Source organism: Coregonus clupeaformis, chromosome 22, assembly GCF_020615455.1.
Source record: "Coregonus clupeaformis isolate EN_2021a chromosome 22, ASM2061545v1, whole genome shotgun sequence".
Taxonomy (NCBI): Eukaryota; Metazoa; Chordata; class Actinopteri; order Salmoniformes; family Salmonidae; genus Coregonus; species Coregonus clupeaformis.
This window is the reverse complement of record NC_059213.1, coordinates 1,406,714-1,422,233: the sequence shown is the minus strand read 5'-3', so window position 1 is coordinate 1,422,233 and position 15,520 is coordinate 1,406,714. Positions and strand designations below refer to the sequence as shown.

At 45.0% G+C, this 15,520-nt stretch overlaps 1 protein-coding gene across 13 annotated transcripts in view; it reads right to left on the bottom strand.

Annotated features, from left to right (window-relative positions):
- Positions 1-14,699, bottom strand: part of gab1 (GRB2-associated binding protein 1) — a 73,322-nt gene extending 58,623 nt beyond the window's left edge. For 2 of the 13 annotated variants that reach the window (XM_041843260.2, XM_041843264.2), the window contains exons 1-2: positions 13,258-13,838; positions 13,028-13,149 (exon numbers count right to left, since the gene is read on the bottom strand). In XM_041843260.2, the coding sequence (XP_041699194.2) occupies positions 13,028-13,099 (72 nt within the window). In that variant the 5' untranslated portion in view covers positions 13,100-13,149; positions 13,258-13,838. Of the gene's footprint in view, positions 1-13,027; positions 13,150-13,257 lie in introns of all 13 variants that reach the window. The other 11 variants (XM_041843258.2, XM_041843257.2, XM_041843267.2 and 8 more) reach the window with 11 other exon arrangements.
- Positions 14,700-15,520: the final 821 nt, after the last annotated feature.

The following is a 15,520-nucleotide window of genomic DNA, read 5'->3' as shown; positions in this document are numbered from 1 at the left end:
GTTAAGAGCCTCTACTGCAGCTCACACCCTGATACACACCCACAAACTGTGGGATTAGGTTAGAGCCAGAGAAAGAGAGGGGAGGAGGAGACCGGGAGAGAGAGCGTGACTGGGAGAGAGAGACCGAGTGACTGAGTGACCGAGAGACCTCAACATGAGAGCAGGACATATGCCCAGGCCGTGAGCAGAGCAACAGGCCCAACCCCCACTATTACACCCGCCCAAGCTCCATCCTGTGACCTAAGAGGTATGTATCAGATGCTCAACATGCTCTGCTCACACCTACTGTAATGGTCCGGGCCTAAACCACACAAAAACAACACTAGACACTATGGAACAAAGCTTTTACTATCTCATCCTGGAATATACAAGGTCTGAGGTCATCTGCCTTTGGCCTAAAGAGCAGGAACACATACTTCAAAGAAATTGGAAATACAGACATTGTCATCCTACAAGAAACATGGCATAAAAAGAGACGGACCCACTGGTTGCCCTCTAGGTTACAGAGCTGGTAATACCATCCACCAAACTACCAGCTGTGAAACAGGGAAGAGACTCAGGGTGTATGCTAATTTGGTATAGAGCAGACCTAACCCACTATTAAATTAGTCAAAACAGGAACATTTTACATCTGGTTAGAAATTAATGAGGAAATTATCAACAGAGAAAAATGTCCTCATATGTGCTACCTATATCCCCCCAATAGAATCCCCATACTTTAACGATGACAGCTTCTCCATCCTAGAGGGGGAGATCAACCATTTCCAGGCCCAGGGACATGTACTAGTCTGTGTCGACCTAAATGCCAGTACATGACAAGAACCTGACACCCTCAGCACAGATGGGGACAAACACCTACCTGGAGGTGACAGCATTCCCTCCCCCATATGCCCCCCTAGACACAACTACAACAACAAAAATGGGTCACAACTCCTGCAGCTCTGTCGGACGCTGGGTATGTACATAGTCAATGGTAGGCTTCGAGGGGACTCCTACGGTAGGTACACATTTAGCTCATGTCTTGGCAGTAGTACTGTAGACTACTGTATCACTGACCTCAACCCAGAGTCTCTTAGAGCAGTCACAGTCAGCCCACTGACACCCCTATCAGATCACAGCAAAATCACACTACTTGAACAGAGCAATACTCAACCATGAGACATCAAAGCCAAAGGAACTGAATAATATTAAGAAATGCTATAGATGGAAGGAAAGTAGTGTCAAAACCTACCAAAAAACAATTAGCCAACAACAAATTCAATCCCTTTTAGACAATTTCCTGGACAAATGTTTCACTGTAATAGTGAAGGTGTAAACTTGGCAGTAGAAAACCTAAACGGAAAAAGAAGGAACAGCATGTCAGAAATCAGCTCAATGTAATTGAAGAATCCATAGACTAACCACTTCTGGGAAAACACTAAACAAACAACACCACGAAGAGTTATCTATCCAAAACTGAGATGTATGGGTAAACCACTTCTCCAATCTTTTTGGCCCTATAACAAAGAACAGCAAAAACATATACAAATCTTAGAATCAACTATTAAAGACTACCAGAACCCACTGGATTCTCCAATTATATTGAATGAACTACAGGACAAAATGCAAACACTCCAACCCAAAAAGGCCTGTGCTGTTGATGGTATCCTCAATGAAATGATCAAATATACAGACCACAAATTCCAATTGGCTACACTTAAAGTATTTAACATCATCCTTAGCTTTGGCATCTTCCCCAATATTTGGAACCAAGGACTGATCACCCCAATCCACAAAAGTAGAGACAGATTTGACCCTAATAACTACCGTGGGATATGCGTCAACAGCAACCTTCGGGAAATCCTCTGCATTATCATTAACAGCAGACTCGTACATTTCCTCAGGAGAAAACAATGTACTGAGCAAATGTCAAATTTGATTTTTACCAAATTACCGTAAGACAGACCACGTATTCACCCTGCACACCCTAATTGACAAAGAAACAAACCAAAACAAAGGCAAAGTCTTCTCATGCTTTGTTGATTTCAAAAATGCTTGACTCAATTTGGCATGAGGGCCTGCTATACAAATTGATGGAAAGTGGTGTTGGGGGAAAAAAATACAACATTATAAAATCCATGTACAAACAACAAGTGTGCGGTAAAAATGGGCAAAAAACACATCTTTCCACAGGGCCGTGGGGTGAGACCGGGATGCAGCTTAAGACCCACCCTCTTCAACATATATATCAACGAATTGGCGAGGGCACTAGAAAAGTCTGCAGCACCCGGCCTCACCCTACTAGAATCTGAAGTCAAATGTCTACTGTTTGCTGATGATCTGGTGCTTCTGTCCCCAACCAAGGAGGGCCTACAGCAGCACCTAGATCTTCTGCACAGATTCTGTCAGACCTGGGCCCTGACAGTAAATCTCAGTAAGACAAAATAATGGTGTTCCAAAAAATGTCCAGTTGCCAGGACCACAAATACAAGTTCCATCTAGACACCGTTGCCCTAGAGCACACAAAAAACTATACATACCTTGGCCTAAACATCAGCGTCACAGGTAACTTCCACAAAGCTGTGAACGATCGCAGAGACAAGGCAAGAAGGGCCTTCTATGCCATCAAAAGGAACATACAACTCGACATACCAATTAAGATCTGGCTAAAAATACTTGAATCAGTTATAGAACCCATTGCCCTTTATGGTTGTGAGGTCTGGGGTCCACTCACCAACCAAGAATTCACAAAATGGGACAAACACCAATTAATGCATGCAGAGCAGAATTAGGCCGATACCCGCTAATGATCAAAATCCAGAAAAGAGCCGTTAAATTCTATAACCACTTAAAAGGAAGCGATTCCCAAACCATACATAACAAAGCAAATCACCTACACAGAGATGAACCTGGAGAAGAGTCCCCTAAGCAAGCTGGTCCTGGGGCTCTGTTCACAAACAGACCCCACAGAACCCAAATCATGAGAAAACAAAAAGATAATGACTTGACACATTGGAAAAAATTTACCAAAAAAATACAGAGCAAACTAGAATGCTATTTGGCCCGAAACAGAGAGTACAAAGTGGCAGAATACCTGACCACCGTGACTGACACAAAATTAAGGAAATCTTTGACTATGTACAGACTCATAGCCTTGCTATTGAGAAAGGCTGCCGTAGGCAGACCTGGCTCTCAAGAGAAGACAGGCTGTGTACACTGCCCACAAAATGAGGTGGAAACTGAGCTGCACTTCCTACCCCCCTGCCAAATGTATGACCATATTAGAGACACATACTTCCCTCAGATTACATAGACCCACAAAGAATTCAAAAACAAATCCAATTTGGATAAACTCCCATATGTATTGGGTGAAATACCACAGTGTGCCATCACAGCAGCAAGATTTGTGACCTGTTGCAACAAGAAAAGGGCAACCAGTGAAGAACAAACACCATTGTAAATATAACCTATATTTATTTATTTTCCTTTTTGTACTTTCACTATTTGCACATCATTATAACACTGTATTCACACATAATATGACATTTGAAATGTCTTTATTCTTTTGGAACTTTTGTGAGTGTAATGTTTACTGTTCATTTGTTATTGTTTATATATGTAAACATATGTTTCCCATGCTAATAAAGCCCTTAAATTGAATTGAGTGACCGAGAGAGAGAGGAGTTGTCAGAGAGAGACGAAGAGAGGAGCTGTCAGAGAGAGAAAAAGAGAGCGGTAGCACGAGAGTGAAACAGAACGAAGAGCACTAAACACCAGCGCAGTAGAACACTACTCTCTCTTCCCTCTCTCCCTCCAGACATCTGGTAGCCATCAGCATCGCACACAGGAAGCAGCCGCCATGCCGGGGCGCCAGGGAGCTGCGCCTTTTTCCTCCGTCAGACTCAGCACTGCTCTCTGCAGAAACAACAAATCAGCCAGCCGAGGCCGGCCCTCACTGAACACACCAGATCTGACCAGAAGCACAGAGGCGAATCACATTCCTACTGCCACAGCCTGCCAAGCGGAGCCCTGCGCTGGGAGAGGGACAGAGGGCTCTCTTCTCTGAGTAGGCTGACGAGGCTGGCTAATGGTGTGGGTTTGAGGCTAGCTCGGTGCATCTTTTATTTTCCTCCCACTCGCTCTCTGCCTACCTCTGGATGGCCTATTAGGAGGTGGAGGGGGTTATTGATTGACATTCTGGAATATCCCAAAATGCAAACACCAAACACATGCACACACACACCCCTTGCTCACTTAGCCTCTGATCCAGTCCTGAACTCCTTCCAGGATGATTTCACATCTGCTTATACACAGGCTCTATACACTCTCAGCTTTAGACTTGTTCCCGTGACTGCACAAACAATCCAGTGGTCTGGACCACAGAAACAGGATCACTAGAAAAAGCATTCCCATTCAGGTCAATGTTCTGTGATGGGTGGATGGCTTGGTGGCCATATATGTATTTCTATGGTCCTGTGAGCTGCTGGAAGGGGAGCCCAGCTCCGCCTGAGAGGCCAAGGCAAAGGGACCATCTTTGGACATCTGTGTGCTCCTGGGTCCCTGCAGCAGCCCCCTCTCTCTGGAGCAGCAGTAGGACTCAAAGTTGGGTCTGGAAATAACCTCTCTCGCTCTGTCATAAGGTCTATTTTTACTAGCCTGATGACTCCAACTGGATTCTTCCGCTGCTGTTTGCTACATAATTCAGTCTGAGACTGCCATCGTTGAAGTCGTTTGTGGCGACGTCAAAATGAGGGGTGTTGTACAAAACAAAGTAATCAGCGATTGGATAATCTCTAACCAATCAGAGTATCAAAGCCAATGACAAATGTAAAAAACAAAACAAAAACAGCACTTTACCCACGTGTTCCAGCTCTGGCCCAGCCCATCGGTTTCTGGAACCAATCAGAACGGTTAGAAAGTGTCTGCGTTCTAGAAATCGTGTGGGAGGTACTCAGATCCAGACTCATTGCGGAGAAGAAACTAGCATCCGTGGTCGTGGCGTAGCGTTTGGGTAGTCAGGCAATATCTTTACAGTGTGCCATTTTTCCAGCCAGACGTCACTGGACTGGCTTAAGTTGGAACATGAAATAAACATTTTTTAAACAAGTATAAATAATGATTTCTAAAGGTGAACTCTGTGAACACGCTCATATTATATCGTACTGCAAGTTGCATTTCTGTAGCCTGCAATGCATAACTTAGGACCAAAAACATTAAGGACACCTGCTCTTTCCATGACAGACTGACCAGTTGAAAGCTATGATCCCTTATTGATGTCACTTAAATCCACTTCAATCAGTGTAGATGAAGGGGAGGAGACAGGTTCAATAAGGATTTTTAGGCCTTGAGACATGGATTGTGTGTGTGTGCCATTCAGAGGGTGAATGGGCAAGACAAAATATTTAAGTGCCTTTGAAAGGGGTATGGTAGTAGGTGTCAGGTGCACCGGTTTGTGTCAAGAACTGCAACGCTGCTGGGTTTTTCACACAACAGTTTCCTGTGTGTATCAAGAATGGTCCACCACCCAAAGGACATCCAGCCAACTTGACAACTATGGGAAGCATTGTAGTCAACATGGCCAGCATTCCTCTGGAACGCTTTCGACACCTTATAGAGTCCATGCCCCGACGGATTGAGGCTGTTATGAGGGCGGGAGCGCAACTCAATATTAGGAAAGTGTCCTTTAATGTTTTGTACACTCAGTGTATGATAAAGACTCAACGACAGTGTAAACAGCAAGAGCCAGGCAATAAAGGAACACATCTGTTTACAGACTGCACCGAGCGACGCCAGCAGCCCAACCTCCAAGCAACATGACAAAAAGTAAACAGTGTCGTTTAAAAAGGGGGGAAATTAACTTCAAACAAGTTGCTATCTTTTCCAAGAGGAGCAGTAAGGAGAGAGGTATAGGGGGGTGGGTGGTGCTAGCATTATTAGCAGTGTTTGTCAGCGAGGCGCATTATGAGTTATAACAGGCAGACTTTGGAAAGATGACATGGGCCTAGAAAGCCACATGACCAGAAAAGCCACAAAAAAGAGAACTGGTCACCAGAGAGTGACGCAAGGAAATTGCTACATATGGGGAGGATGGGGTTTGTGCCGGTGGGCTTTCCCACTCCACAACACTAATAGGACCAGGACAAATCAGACCCCAACAAGGCAATACAGATAAATGTAGACTTCTTACTTATATGTAATAACTTAGAAGTTGAATAGATCTAAATCTCTGTTATGGTTTCACTGCAGTCCCCGCTGTCAGACAGTGTGCCTTCTCTGACAGGCTACACTACACTTAACTGCTGTAGCACTAGGCCTATCGGTTTACGGCAGTGGATCAACTCTAGGCCTATTCTTGGTCCCGGAGTCCCAGACAGACTATCAGACAGAAAGTGTGCATACTTTAACTGTCTAGTGTCTGTTATAAAATACCTATGGCTTTCACCACTGGATTCCTAACTACACCAATAAATCCAAATCAGGCGAAAGCGAGCACTCCCGTTGCCACACACACACACCTGAGTGAAAAACAAGCCGCTCAAAATACACCACTGCTCCAGACCACACCGCTCATGTTAAATCAGGCTTGCTCGATGTTGCAAAACACTGGCGGAGGTGGTTTTCACCCGTGTTGTGTGTGTTGTGTGTGCCCCTGTAAAATAACCCCAACTTTATTAATAGGGCTTAGCTTTAATTGGCTGCTGTGTTATTGTGGTTATGCCCATTGTTTATCATGTCGTGATTGGGTTTCAAGCGGCCCCCGCTACATAAACAAGCAAATGAAAACTGAGACAAAAAAAGCGCCTTGGCTCATCTGGTGATAGTGGTGGAGCTCTGGGTACATAAACACTAGTCAGGTGGAGTCGTTTTCTTTTTTGGGGAATCATTCAAATACAAACAAGGAATGGGTCTGAGGGGACATTCTCTGTTTGGCAAATACTTCAACTTTCATTTCAGTTTTTTGAAACGACTGAAAAGAGGGATAAACAGGGTGTATGTGATATGTAACAGCATTGTAATTGCTGCATCAACAAGGTATCACCCCGCATTCATATTGCATGCCTTTGTTTTATCTTTCTATTTGTAATGGACATTTAAATAATTGATGGCCGATGCAATCCATTATTTTCTGGGCATGACTGCTCCCACACAACAGACGTCTGCTGCTTTTCAAAATGGACTGTTCCGTTGTCGTGGTAGCCAGGAGGACATATTCTGCATCCCAAATGGGACCCTGTTCCCTATATAGTACACTACTTTTAGGTGAAAAGCAGTGCAATAGGATGGGAATAGTGCCGTTTGGGACGCATCCATAGTCTAGAACAGGGCTCTCTCCAACCCTGTTCCTGGAGAGTTACCGTCCTGTAGGTTCACTCCAACCCTAATCTAGTGCACCTGATTCTAATAATTAGCTGGTTGATAAGATTAATAAGATCAGTTACAACTGGGGTTGGAGCAAAAACCCTACAGGACAGTAGCTCTCCAGGAACAGGGTTGGAGAGCCCTGGTCTAGAACAATCATGCTGGCTGGCGTAAGAGGCTAACGCCACACAAGCGCTTCTCTGTGTCCTGTTCCAGGTTGAGGGAAAAAGTCCCCCCGTTCCACTCGCTAAGCAGATTTAATGAATCCTGTACTCAACAAAAAAAGCAAATCCTTTGTTTCGTTTGACCGCTCCACTGCGTCCCGTCCGTCTATCCGTCCGCTCTGTCGTTCATTCAGGAGTTGCAGCATTTCCTCCTCTGTTGGTCGCAAATCAAAAATGTTCAATTAGGCTTGAGCACAGGTAATAGCTTATAGGGCGCTGCAGCAGGCTACAGTAAGTGGTTCAGGTCAGGAGACAGACTCCCTCAAGCTGCTCACTGGTGAAGAGAAATGTAAACTACATGAGTGGATGGGGGGATATTTTCTGAGCCTGGCACCATATTTCCTACATAGTGCACTACTTTTGAACAGGGCCCAAAAGTAAAGCACTATATAGGGAATAGTGTGCCATTTGGGACACAGCGCCATACTCAAAACTGGGACCTTCAGGGTTCAACATTTTCCCTCTCAGCCTGTCTCTGTAGTACTGTCGTTCAAACACTGAGGCCCTGTGAGGGAAAGGATGGGAAAAGCACGGCGTGAATAACCCCTCTGAATGCTTTGGATGGGACCAACCAATTGAGCTTCCTATGAGGAGAGGAGCGATCCATGTCGCCATACGGGGAGGTGACACCGAGAGAGAATCCCCATGCTGCCTCCCGGCCTCAGCTATCTCTGCACATAAAGTGGGGGTGACAAAGTAACAACCAACTTTTATTCCCCTTCATTTCCTTGGGTAGTGTAGAAAACACAGTGCAGATGTCTCAAGACACACAACCTGCAGGGCTCTCTCTTTGATGAAAGCTTTACAAGTGGGACCTCCATAAATTCACAGATTGCGAGACAGAGGCGAGAAACGAAAGAGGAAGATTGTAAAAAAGAAAGAAAAGAGACAGATGGAAAGTGTCAATGAAATGAAAACCAAACAGTTGCATTTTCAGAGCAAACGTTTCGATTTCTGCAGCTGGGAAAATCAGACTGAAGTGGTTGTGGAAGGTTTCCTCATACCATCTCACCAAGATGAGAAAAGGAGAATGGAACGGTTCTGAACTAACTCTTACCCTAAGAGGTCCAAAGCCTGCTGGTTTGCTGTTCTACCTGATAATTAATTACACCCACCTGGTGTCCCAGGTCTAAATCAGTCGCTGATTAGAGGGGAACAATGAAAAAAGTTACGTTTAAGGGCTACAGTAAATAAATGGACAAAATACCTATCCCGTGTATGGATAAACCTGAACATACTAAACATCCATAACACTGTGGTGCATGAAGTTTATATGCCAGCGTATGTCCCCTAGCCATGTGATAGAGACCCCTTTCTCTGGGGCCCTGCACTGTCATGGTTACGCTCCCACTATATAGGCTGTCTGTGTCTGCATGTGTCTCCACTCTCCAGAAAATAGAAATAGGCCTTTGTGTGCACTTTGAGCGGCCCAGTGATCTGCCTGCCGGTAAACAGGGCGGTGCTGCAGACACAGGCAGGCCGCTGAACAGTTTAACCCTTGATCTCGTCCAATCAGGGGCTGAGCTGGCCAGCCGGGGACAAACTTTGCCCAGAATGGTTAACCTCCCGGCAGCCGGCAGGGCTACGTGTCTGGACTGGAGCTACTGTGGAGAGTAGAGGCTGAGTCTGGGGCTGAATGCTCAGACAGTAAGAGTCAACACTGTTGAGAATGAGAGGGCACACACAAACAGAAAGTCTATTTAGATCAACCTATACCGTCTATAGACGACCCGTCTCCCTGACAAACAACAGCAGCACCACTTCTCTGACCCCTCTCTCAGTCAACACCTCTACACACATACACAACCGAAACACTCATCCCTGTATCTGTAAGGTCACCTTTACATTCAGAACCCTTGCCAGAGTTAGACCGATATTATGAGGCAGGCCTATATTCTGGATGGGCCCCAGAAACTTGGTCATGATGACGTGGTTACGGCGTAATCCTGAAGACCCGTAGGCTGTGTTAGGCGTTATGGGTTCTGTTATTCACAGTCCCAGTCACATGCCATCCTGAGACGGCTCAAGTGAGGTCACCTCCACCCACAACCGCTGCTGTCGTTAACCACTGCCACACGCAGACACTCACAGATACACACACACACACAGACGTACGCACACACATACACAAATCTCACACACACACTCAGCGAGTGGGACGCACACACCTGGCCCAGTGTAACTCAGTGGGGGCTCCAGCTAACAGCTTCAACCAGGGCCAGAAACAACAATCTGCCAGTGATCAGTGTTCCCTCTCATACTGCATGCAGGGCATAATCTAGATCACACAGATCCTATTAACACACTCTGGAGGGACAAAATACAGCCATTCATATTGTAGAACACCATTAAGGAGACACACACACAGTTCCAAAACATCCACACACAAGGTTACAAAAACTGTGTTTAAACAGACGCCGCCAGGCTTTGGCAGAAGTGTGAATCAGATGAATTGGGTCAAAGAGTTCTTCAAAGAGACAGCAGCAGAACAGCCTGTTCCTACAGGGGCAAAAAGAGGCAGCAACAAAACAGCCTGTTATAGGGGCACAAAGAGGCCATTTAGGCCAGAATGGACACATACCAAATCATACAAATAGATAAACACATTCTTAGGGCCTAATGAATGTAGGGTGAGATAAATACACACTAGTCTAGAGACCTGAGGGTAGTAAAGGAGTAGACTACAGCGCAATCGGGTCACAATCTTAGTTTGTTCAGGGGCCTGGTGAAATGCAACGCACTACACTTACCCATTGGATTATGCACTTATCAAAATGTCCACTTCTAAGGGAGTAGACCGTTCTCAGTGCTCCATTCACATAAGGATAAGTGTTCCCAGTCAGTCACTCCAAAGTGACACGCTGTAAGTAAGATGGACTTAATGAATGAACACCTCAGGGTGTCGCAGTCCACCATGTCACCCAGTTAGCAGTTACAAAACCTCAGTGTGCAGCAGCTGGGCTGGCTCCCTACACTACCCTCCAGTTAAACATCACTTGGGCACGCGAGCGCACACACATGGCTCCCTGTGTCTTGGGAATAAGGAATTTTGGTCACTGAGTCTGTCATGTGATCAGAGTCTCCCGTCTCATCTGTTCCTGCTGTGGGAGGGCATGGTTACTGTATCACCATGGTTACTCTATCACCATGGTTAATGTGTCACCACCACCACTAGCCATCCCATAGTACCCCCTACACCCCCTGGCTGACTGACTGACACATTTCACAAGGACAGAGGGAGTGTTGAGCTCTGGGTGCCGATTGATCATGACTAGGGGCTGGACTTCTTATCCTGATCATATGACCTGATCAGGAAAAGCTCTGGGCCCTCAATACAGGCTCTAACTAGGACTATAACTTTTTATCCTGACCATGTGACCTGACCAGGAAAAGCACTGGGACCTCGAAACAGGCTCTAACTAAGACTATAACTTTTTATCCTGACCATGTGACCTGACCAGGAAAAGCACTGGGCCCTCGATACAGGCTCTAACTAAGACTATAACGTTTTATCCTGACCATGTGACCTGACCAGGAAAAGCACTGGGCCCTCGATACAGGCTCTAACTAAGACTATAACTTTTTATCCTGACCATGTGACCTGACCAGGAAAAGCACTGGGCCCTCGATACAGGCTCTAACTAAGACTATAACGTTTTATCCTGACCATGTGACCTGACCAGGAAAAGCACTGGGCCCTCGATACAGGCTCTAACTAGGACTAAGTAGGGACAGGAAGTGTTCCCAAAGTCAGGAAAAACTCCTGTCATAGGCATGTAGTAACAAGGACAACGAGGAAGACAATGAACTGAGTTCTGATTCAGATTCAGATTCCGAATGATCATAACATCAGTGGTGGAGGGAGAATAGAAGGAATGGTATTTGGCAGGCGATGCCTTGGTTCAGTATCGCCAACCAGAGACGACATTGGGAGAATCTCAATTGCATACTCCTCGCATCCTCCTCTCTCTCATCCTCCTTCTCAAAACCCATTGGATGAGAAAGCGAGGTCGCGCCCCTTTTACCTTCTCCTCCAATGGGTTTTGAGAAGGAGGCGAGGAGAGAGGACGCGAGGGGTATGCAATAGATATTCTCCCTGAGAGATCGGTTGAGGAGAACTGTGGTTCCTGTGAAAACATGTAGAGCGCAGGGCCGTCCAGTTCCTAATGCAAACATCAATAGAGATATCCAATAACCCACAAACACAACACTTAACAGCAAGCCTCTTTTAAAAATGGCAATTTTCTCTCAGAGATGTGGGGTGCAGTCTCTTTTCTAAGCCATCTTTGTAGGTTAGCAAATCCAACTGATAGCGGGCCCACGAATACAATGGTGATAGATGTTCTTTGGATAGATAACAGATCCAATATCATGGGGACTAATATACAGCCAACTGATTCACACAGTAAGCAAAGGGGACAAGCATATACAGAGAGGCAATTTCCTTACGGTGTGAGAATGTTAATACTTTCTCAGGTAAAAAACACAAAAGGTCATGTAAGACTATCAACAATGACATCCAGCTTCTAAAGTGTGTTATTTCTAGAGAAAGACATTCATTATATTGCGTAATCGTGTTCTAGCTATGCAACTGTGATTGAAATGTATTTTCATATCATTTCAATACTTCAATGTTATGACACTACTGTACTGATTTGTATGGGTATACCTCCCTGTCTCGTAAGTAGGCCGAGTCTACATGGGACACACTTTTCACGCCACTTTGACAAAGTGATTTGTAGCACGTTAGGAGAGCATGTTTGGTAACCTTAACCTCAGTCTCTTAACCTGCTACGAAAAATTCACTTCCCTAACGAAGTGGCGTGAAAAGTGTTTCCATAGTCTACATAGACTAGAGTTTCCTGCGACAACCAGGAACTGCTTTCGAAAGCATTCCTTATGGAGAACACAAGTCCATTGGAATTCATTCACGACATTGTGAGAGTTGTCAATGTGATCTGTTTGTTAGATCGGTACATTAGTGAAACCTACAGTTAGGATTTTGACATTGGAAGCTTGTGCGCATAAACGATTATGATATGACTAGACAGACGAGCATTTCAGTTGCCTTGCGTGGAATGCGAATGTTGCACAGTATGGGGCCATCTTCATGAATGCCTTGAAGTAAACCCACTGTTGGAATTTGCATCAAATCACTGAAAAGCTCAACAGCATGCAGGCTGTCATCATATCAAGATGTAGCCTAGGAGGCCATTGTCATTTGACAATACAATCGGATTTGAAATCAACTTCTGGCTATTCATGAATTGCCGATAGTTTTGTTGTATTAAACAAAGATTCGAGATGGTGCATAAACTTTGTGCAGCTAGGGGAACTGATTAGCTAGGCTACGTACGGGACTTCGAAATAATCGAAAGTGTTTTACATTTGCATAGCTACAATGTATCCGCTCTTTGTGGTAACGATCCAAAGCAAGATTAGAATATGATAACGCTTAGACTTACGTAACGTCTCAACTTTTTTTCTGGAGGTGATTTTCTTAGCCAGCCCGAGCACACCACATCTCCCCCGCTCATCTTTCCTCCTTTCCGTCTGGATGTTGTGGCCGAGATTGTTTTGAGTGAACCTGCAAATATTGACAGGGAGCGGTCAATGGAAATAAAGCAGAAAAAGTTACAATGTCGCATTGGTAGAGATTTTATGAGTTGTTTATGAGTGGGTAAGCGATAAATACCGTCACACCTCCCTCGATAGACTGCGCTGCGAGTCACCAACAACGATACTTTAAGATAGTCCTCTGAAATGTATCAACCACTTTTGTCAAGAAGTGTGTTAAATAGCCAAATTAAATCCCAAAGTGTCGTGCGTCCGTGGTTACCTTCTTTCTGGATATGTTTCGTTCTCCAGGCAGAATAGTTGCTAGCAAGACAAGCGCTAGCAAGTAACACTGGATATGTTTCGTTCTCCAGGCAGAATAGTTGCTAGCAAGACAAGCGCTAGCAAGTAACACTCGCCGAGTTTGGCTTTCAGTGAAAGCTCTTTTATGCAATTCCTTCCAAAGTAGAACAAATAATTTTAAGCACACTTGGATACTTATTTTCCTCTCCTTTCCGACGCATAGCCTAATTGTTTCACAGAAAGTACAATACCGTTTCACCGACCTTCCTCCCAGTTTCACTCGCTGTGGTTGCTAATTATGATTGACAGATCGGCAGCTCTGTGTTTTCCCTGAACTCAGCTTGACAGCCTCCTTTAGAACACGCAGGCAGAGGGAGAGGCGGCGTGCAAGAAAAATTAACCAACACACGATGGGACATGTAGTTCTCAATTGTTTGGCGTTTCTTCCCCAAAACAAATAACCGTATTTTGATAAATGCTTTTTTGCATATGGTTTGTATTGAATTACACCCATCTACCCGAATACAGGTGGAAATAATGGCTTTTTAATGACCGAACGGAATAACAAAGAAACTACATTCCAGTGTTCAAAGTAGGACCTATTTTCCAATGCGCACGTGCAAACTACACTTACCACAATACGCGCGCATTTGTGCGCTCGAAGTCATGCAACCTCGAGGACAGTGTAGAAATGACCATACAATTAGACAGTAGGCGATTGCCATTACATTATATCTGTGTGTAAGTGTAAGCACCAAAAACAGAAACAACAAAACCCGAATAGTTCAGCAACAATAAATAAAACAGATCTATTCATCATCATCGTTATCATCAAAAAATACAAATGAAACAATATTGGATTTATTTTACTCTTGAGTTCACCCAATTTCTTTGTTGCTTCATTGCAAGCAAGGCTGCAAGCAAGGCTATCCATCCCTTGAAAACGTTATTGTTGTTCTTGTAGACCCTGAGCCTGACTATTGGCAATTGGGCAGAGATGAGTTCCCATGAGGGTTAAAGTATCTGTGGAATCCTGGAATGCTATTGTAATGGTAAATAGCTCTCCACTGTCTTTTGGCTCTTAGCCTGTTTTTGTAAGTGCATCTATAATGTTTGACTGCCATTTTCTAATGGGTTTGAGCATAGTATACAAGAAGGCCAATATTGTTGTGATTAAAGAATAGTTAACTGATGTACAAAAACAAGTATTAACTTTTCATATATTCCTGTAGCTCAGTTGGTAGAGCATGACGCTTCTAACACCAGGGTTGCGGGTTCGATTCCCACGGGGGGCCAGTATGAAAAATGTATGCACTCACTAATTGTAAGTCGCTCTGGATAAGAGCGTCTGCTAAATGACTAAAAAAAATCAAAAATAAATAAATATCGAATACAAATTAATAACATTTACATTTAAGTCATTTAGCAGACGCTCTTATCCAGAGCGACTTACAAATTGGTGCATTCACCCTATAGCCAGTGGGTTAACCACTTTACAACGTTTTTTTTTGGGGGGCTAGAAGGATTACTTCATCCTATCCCAGGTATTCCTTAAAGAGGTGGGGTTTCAAATGTCTCCGGAAGGTGGTGAGTGACTCCGCTGTCCTGGCGTCGTGAGGGAGCTTGTTCCACCATTGGGGTGCCAGAGCAGCGAACAGTTTTGACTGGGCTGAGCGGGAACTATGCTTCCGCAGAGGAAGGGAGCCAGCAGGCCAGAGGTGGATGAACGCAATGCCCTCGTTTGGGTGTAGGGACTGATCAGAGCCTGAAGGTACGGAGGTGCCGTTCCCCTCACTGCTCCATAGGCAAGCACCATGGTCTTGTAACGGATGCGAGCTTCAACTGGAAGCCAGTGGAGTGTGCGGAGGAGGGGGGTGACGTGAGAGAACTTGGGAAGGTTGAACACCAGACGGGCTGCGGCATTCTGGATGAGTTGTAGGGGTTTAATGGCACAGGCAGGGATCCCAGCCAACAGCGAGTTGCAGTAATCCAGACGGGAGATGACAAGTGCCTGGATTAGGACCTGTGCCGCTTCCTGTGTAAAGCAGGGTCGTACTCTCCGAATGTTGTAGAGCATGAACCTGCAGGATCGGGTCACC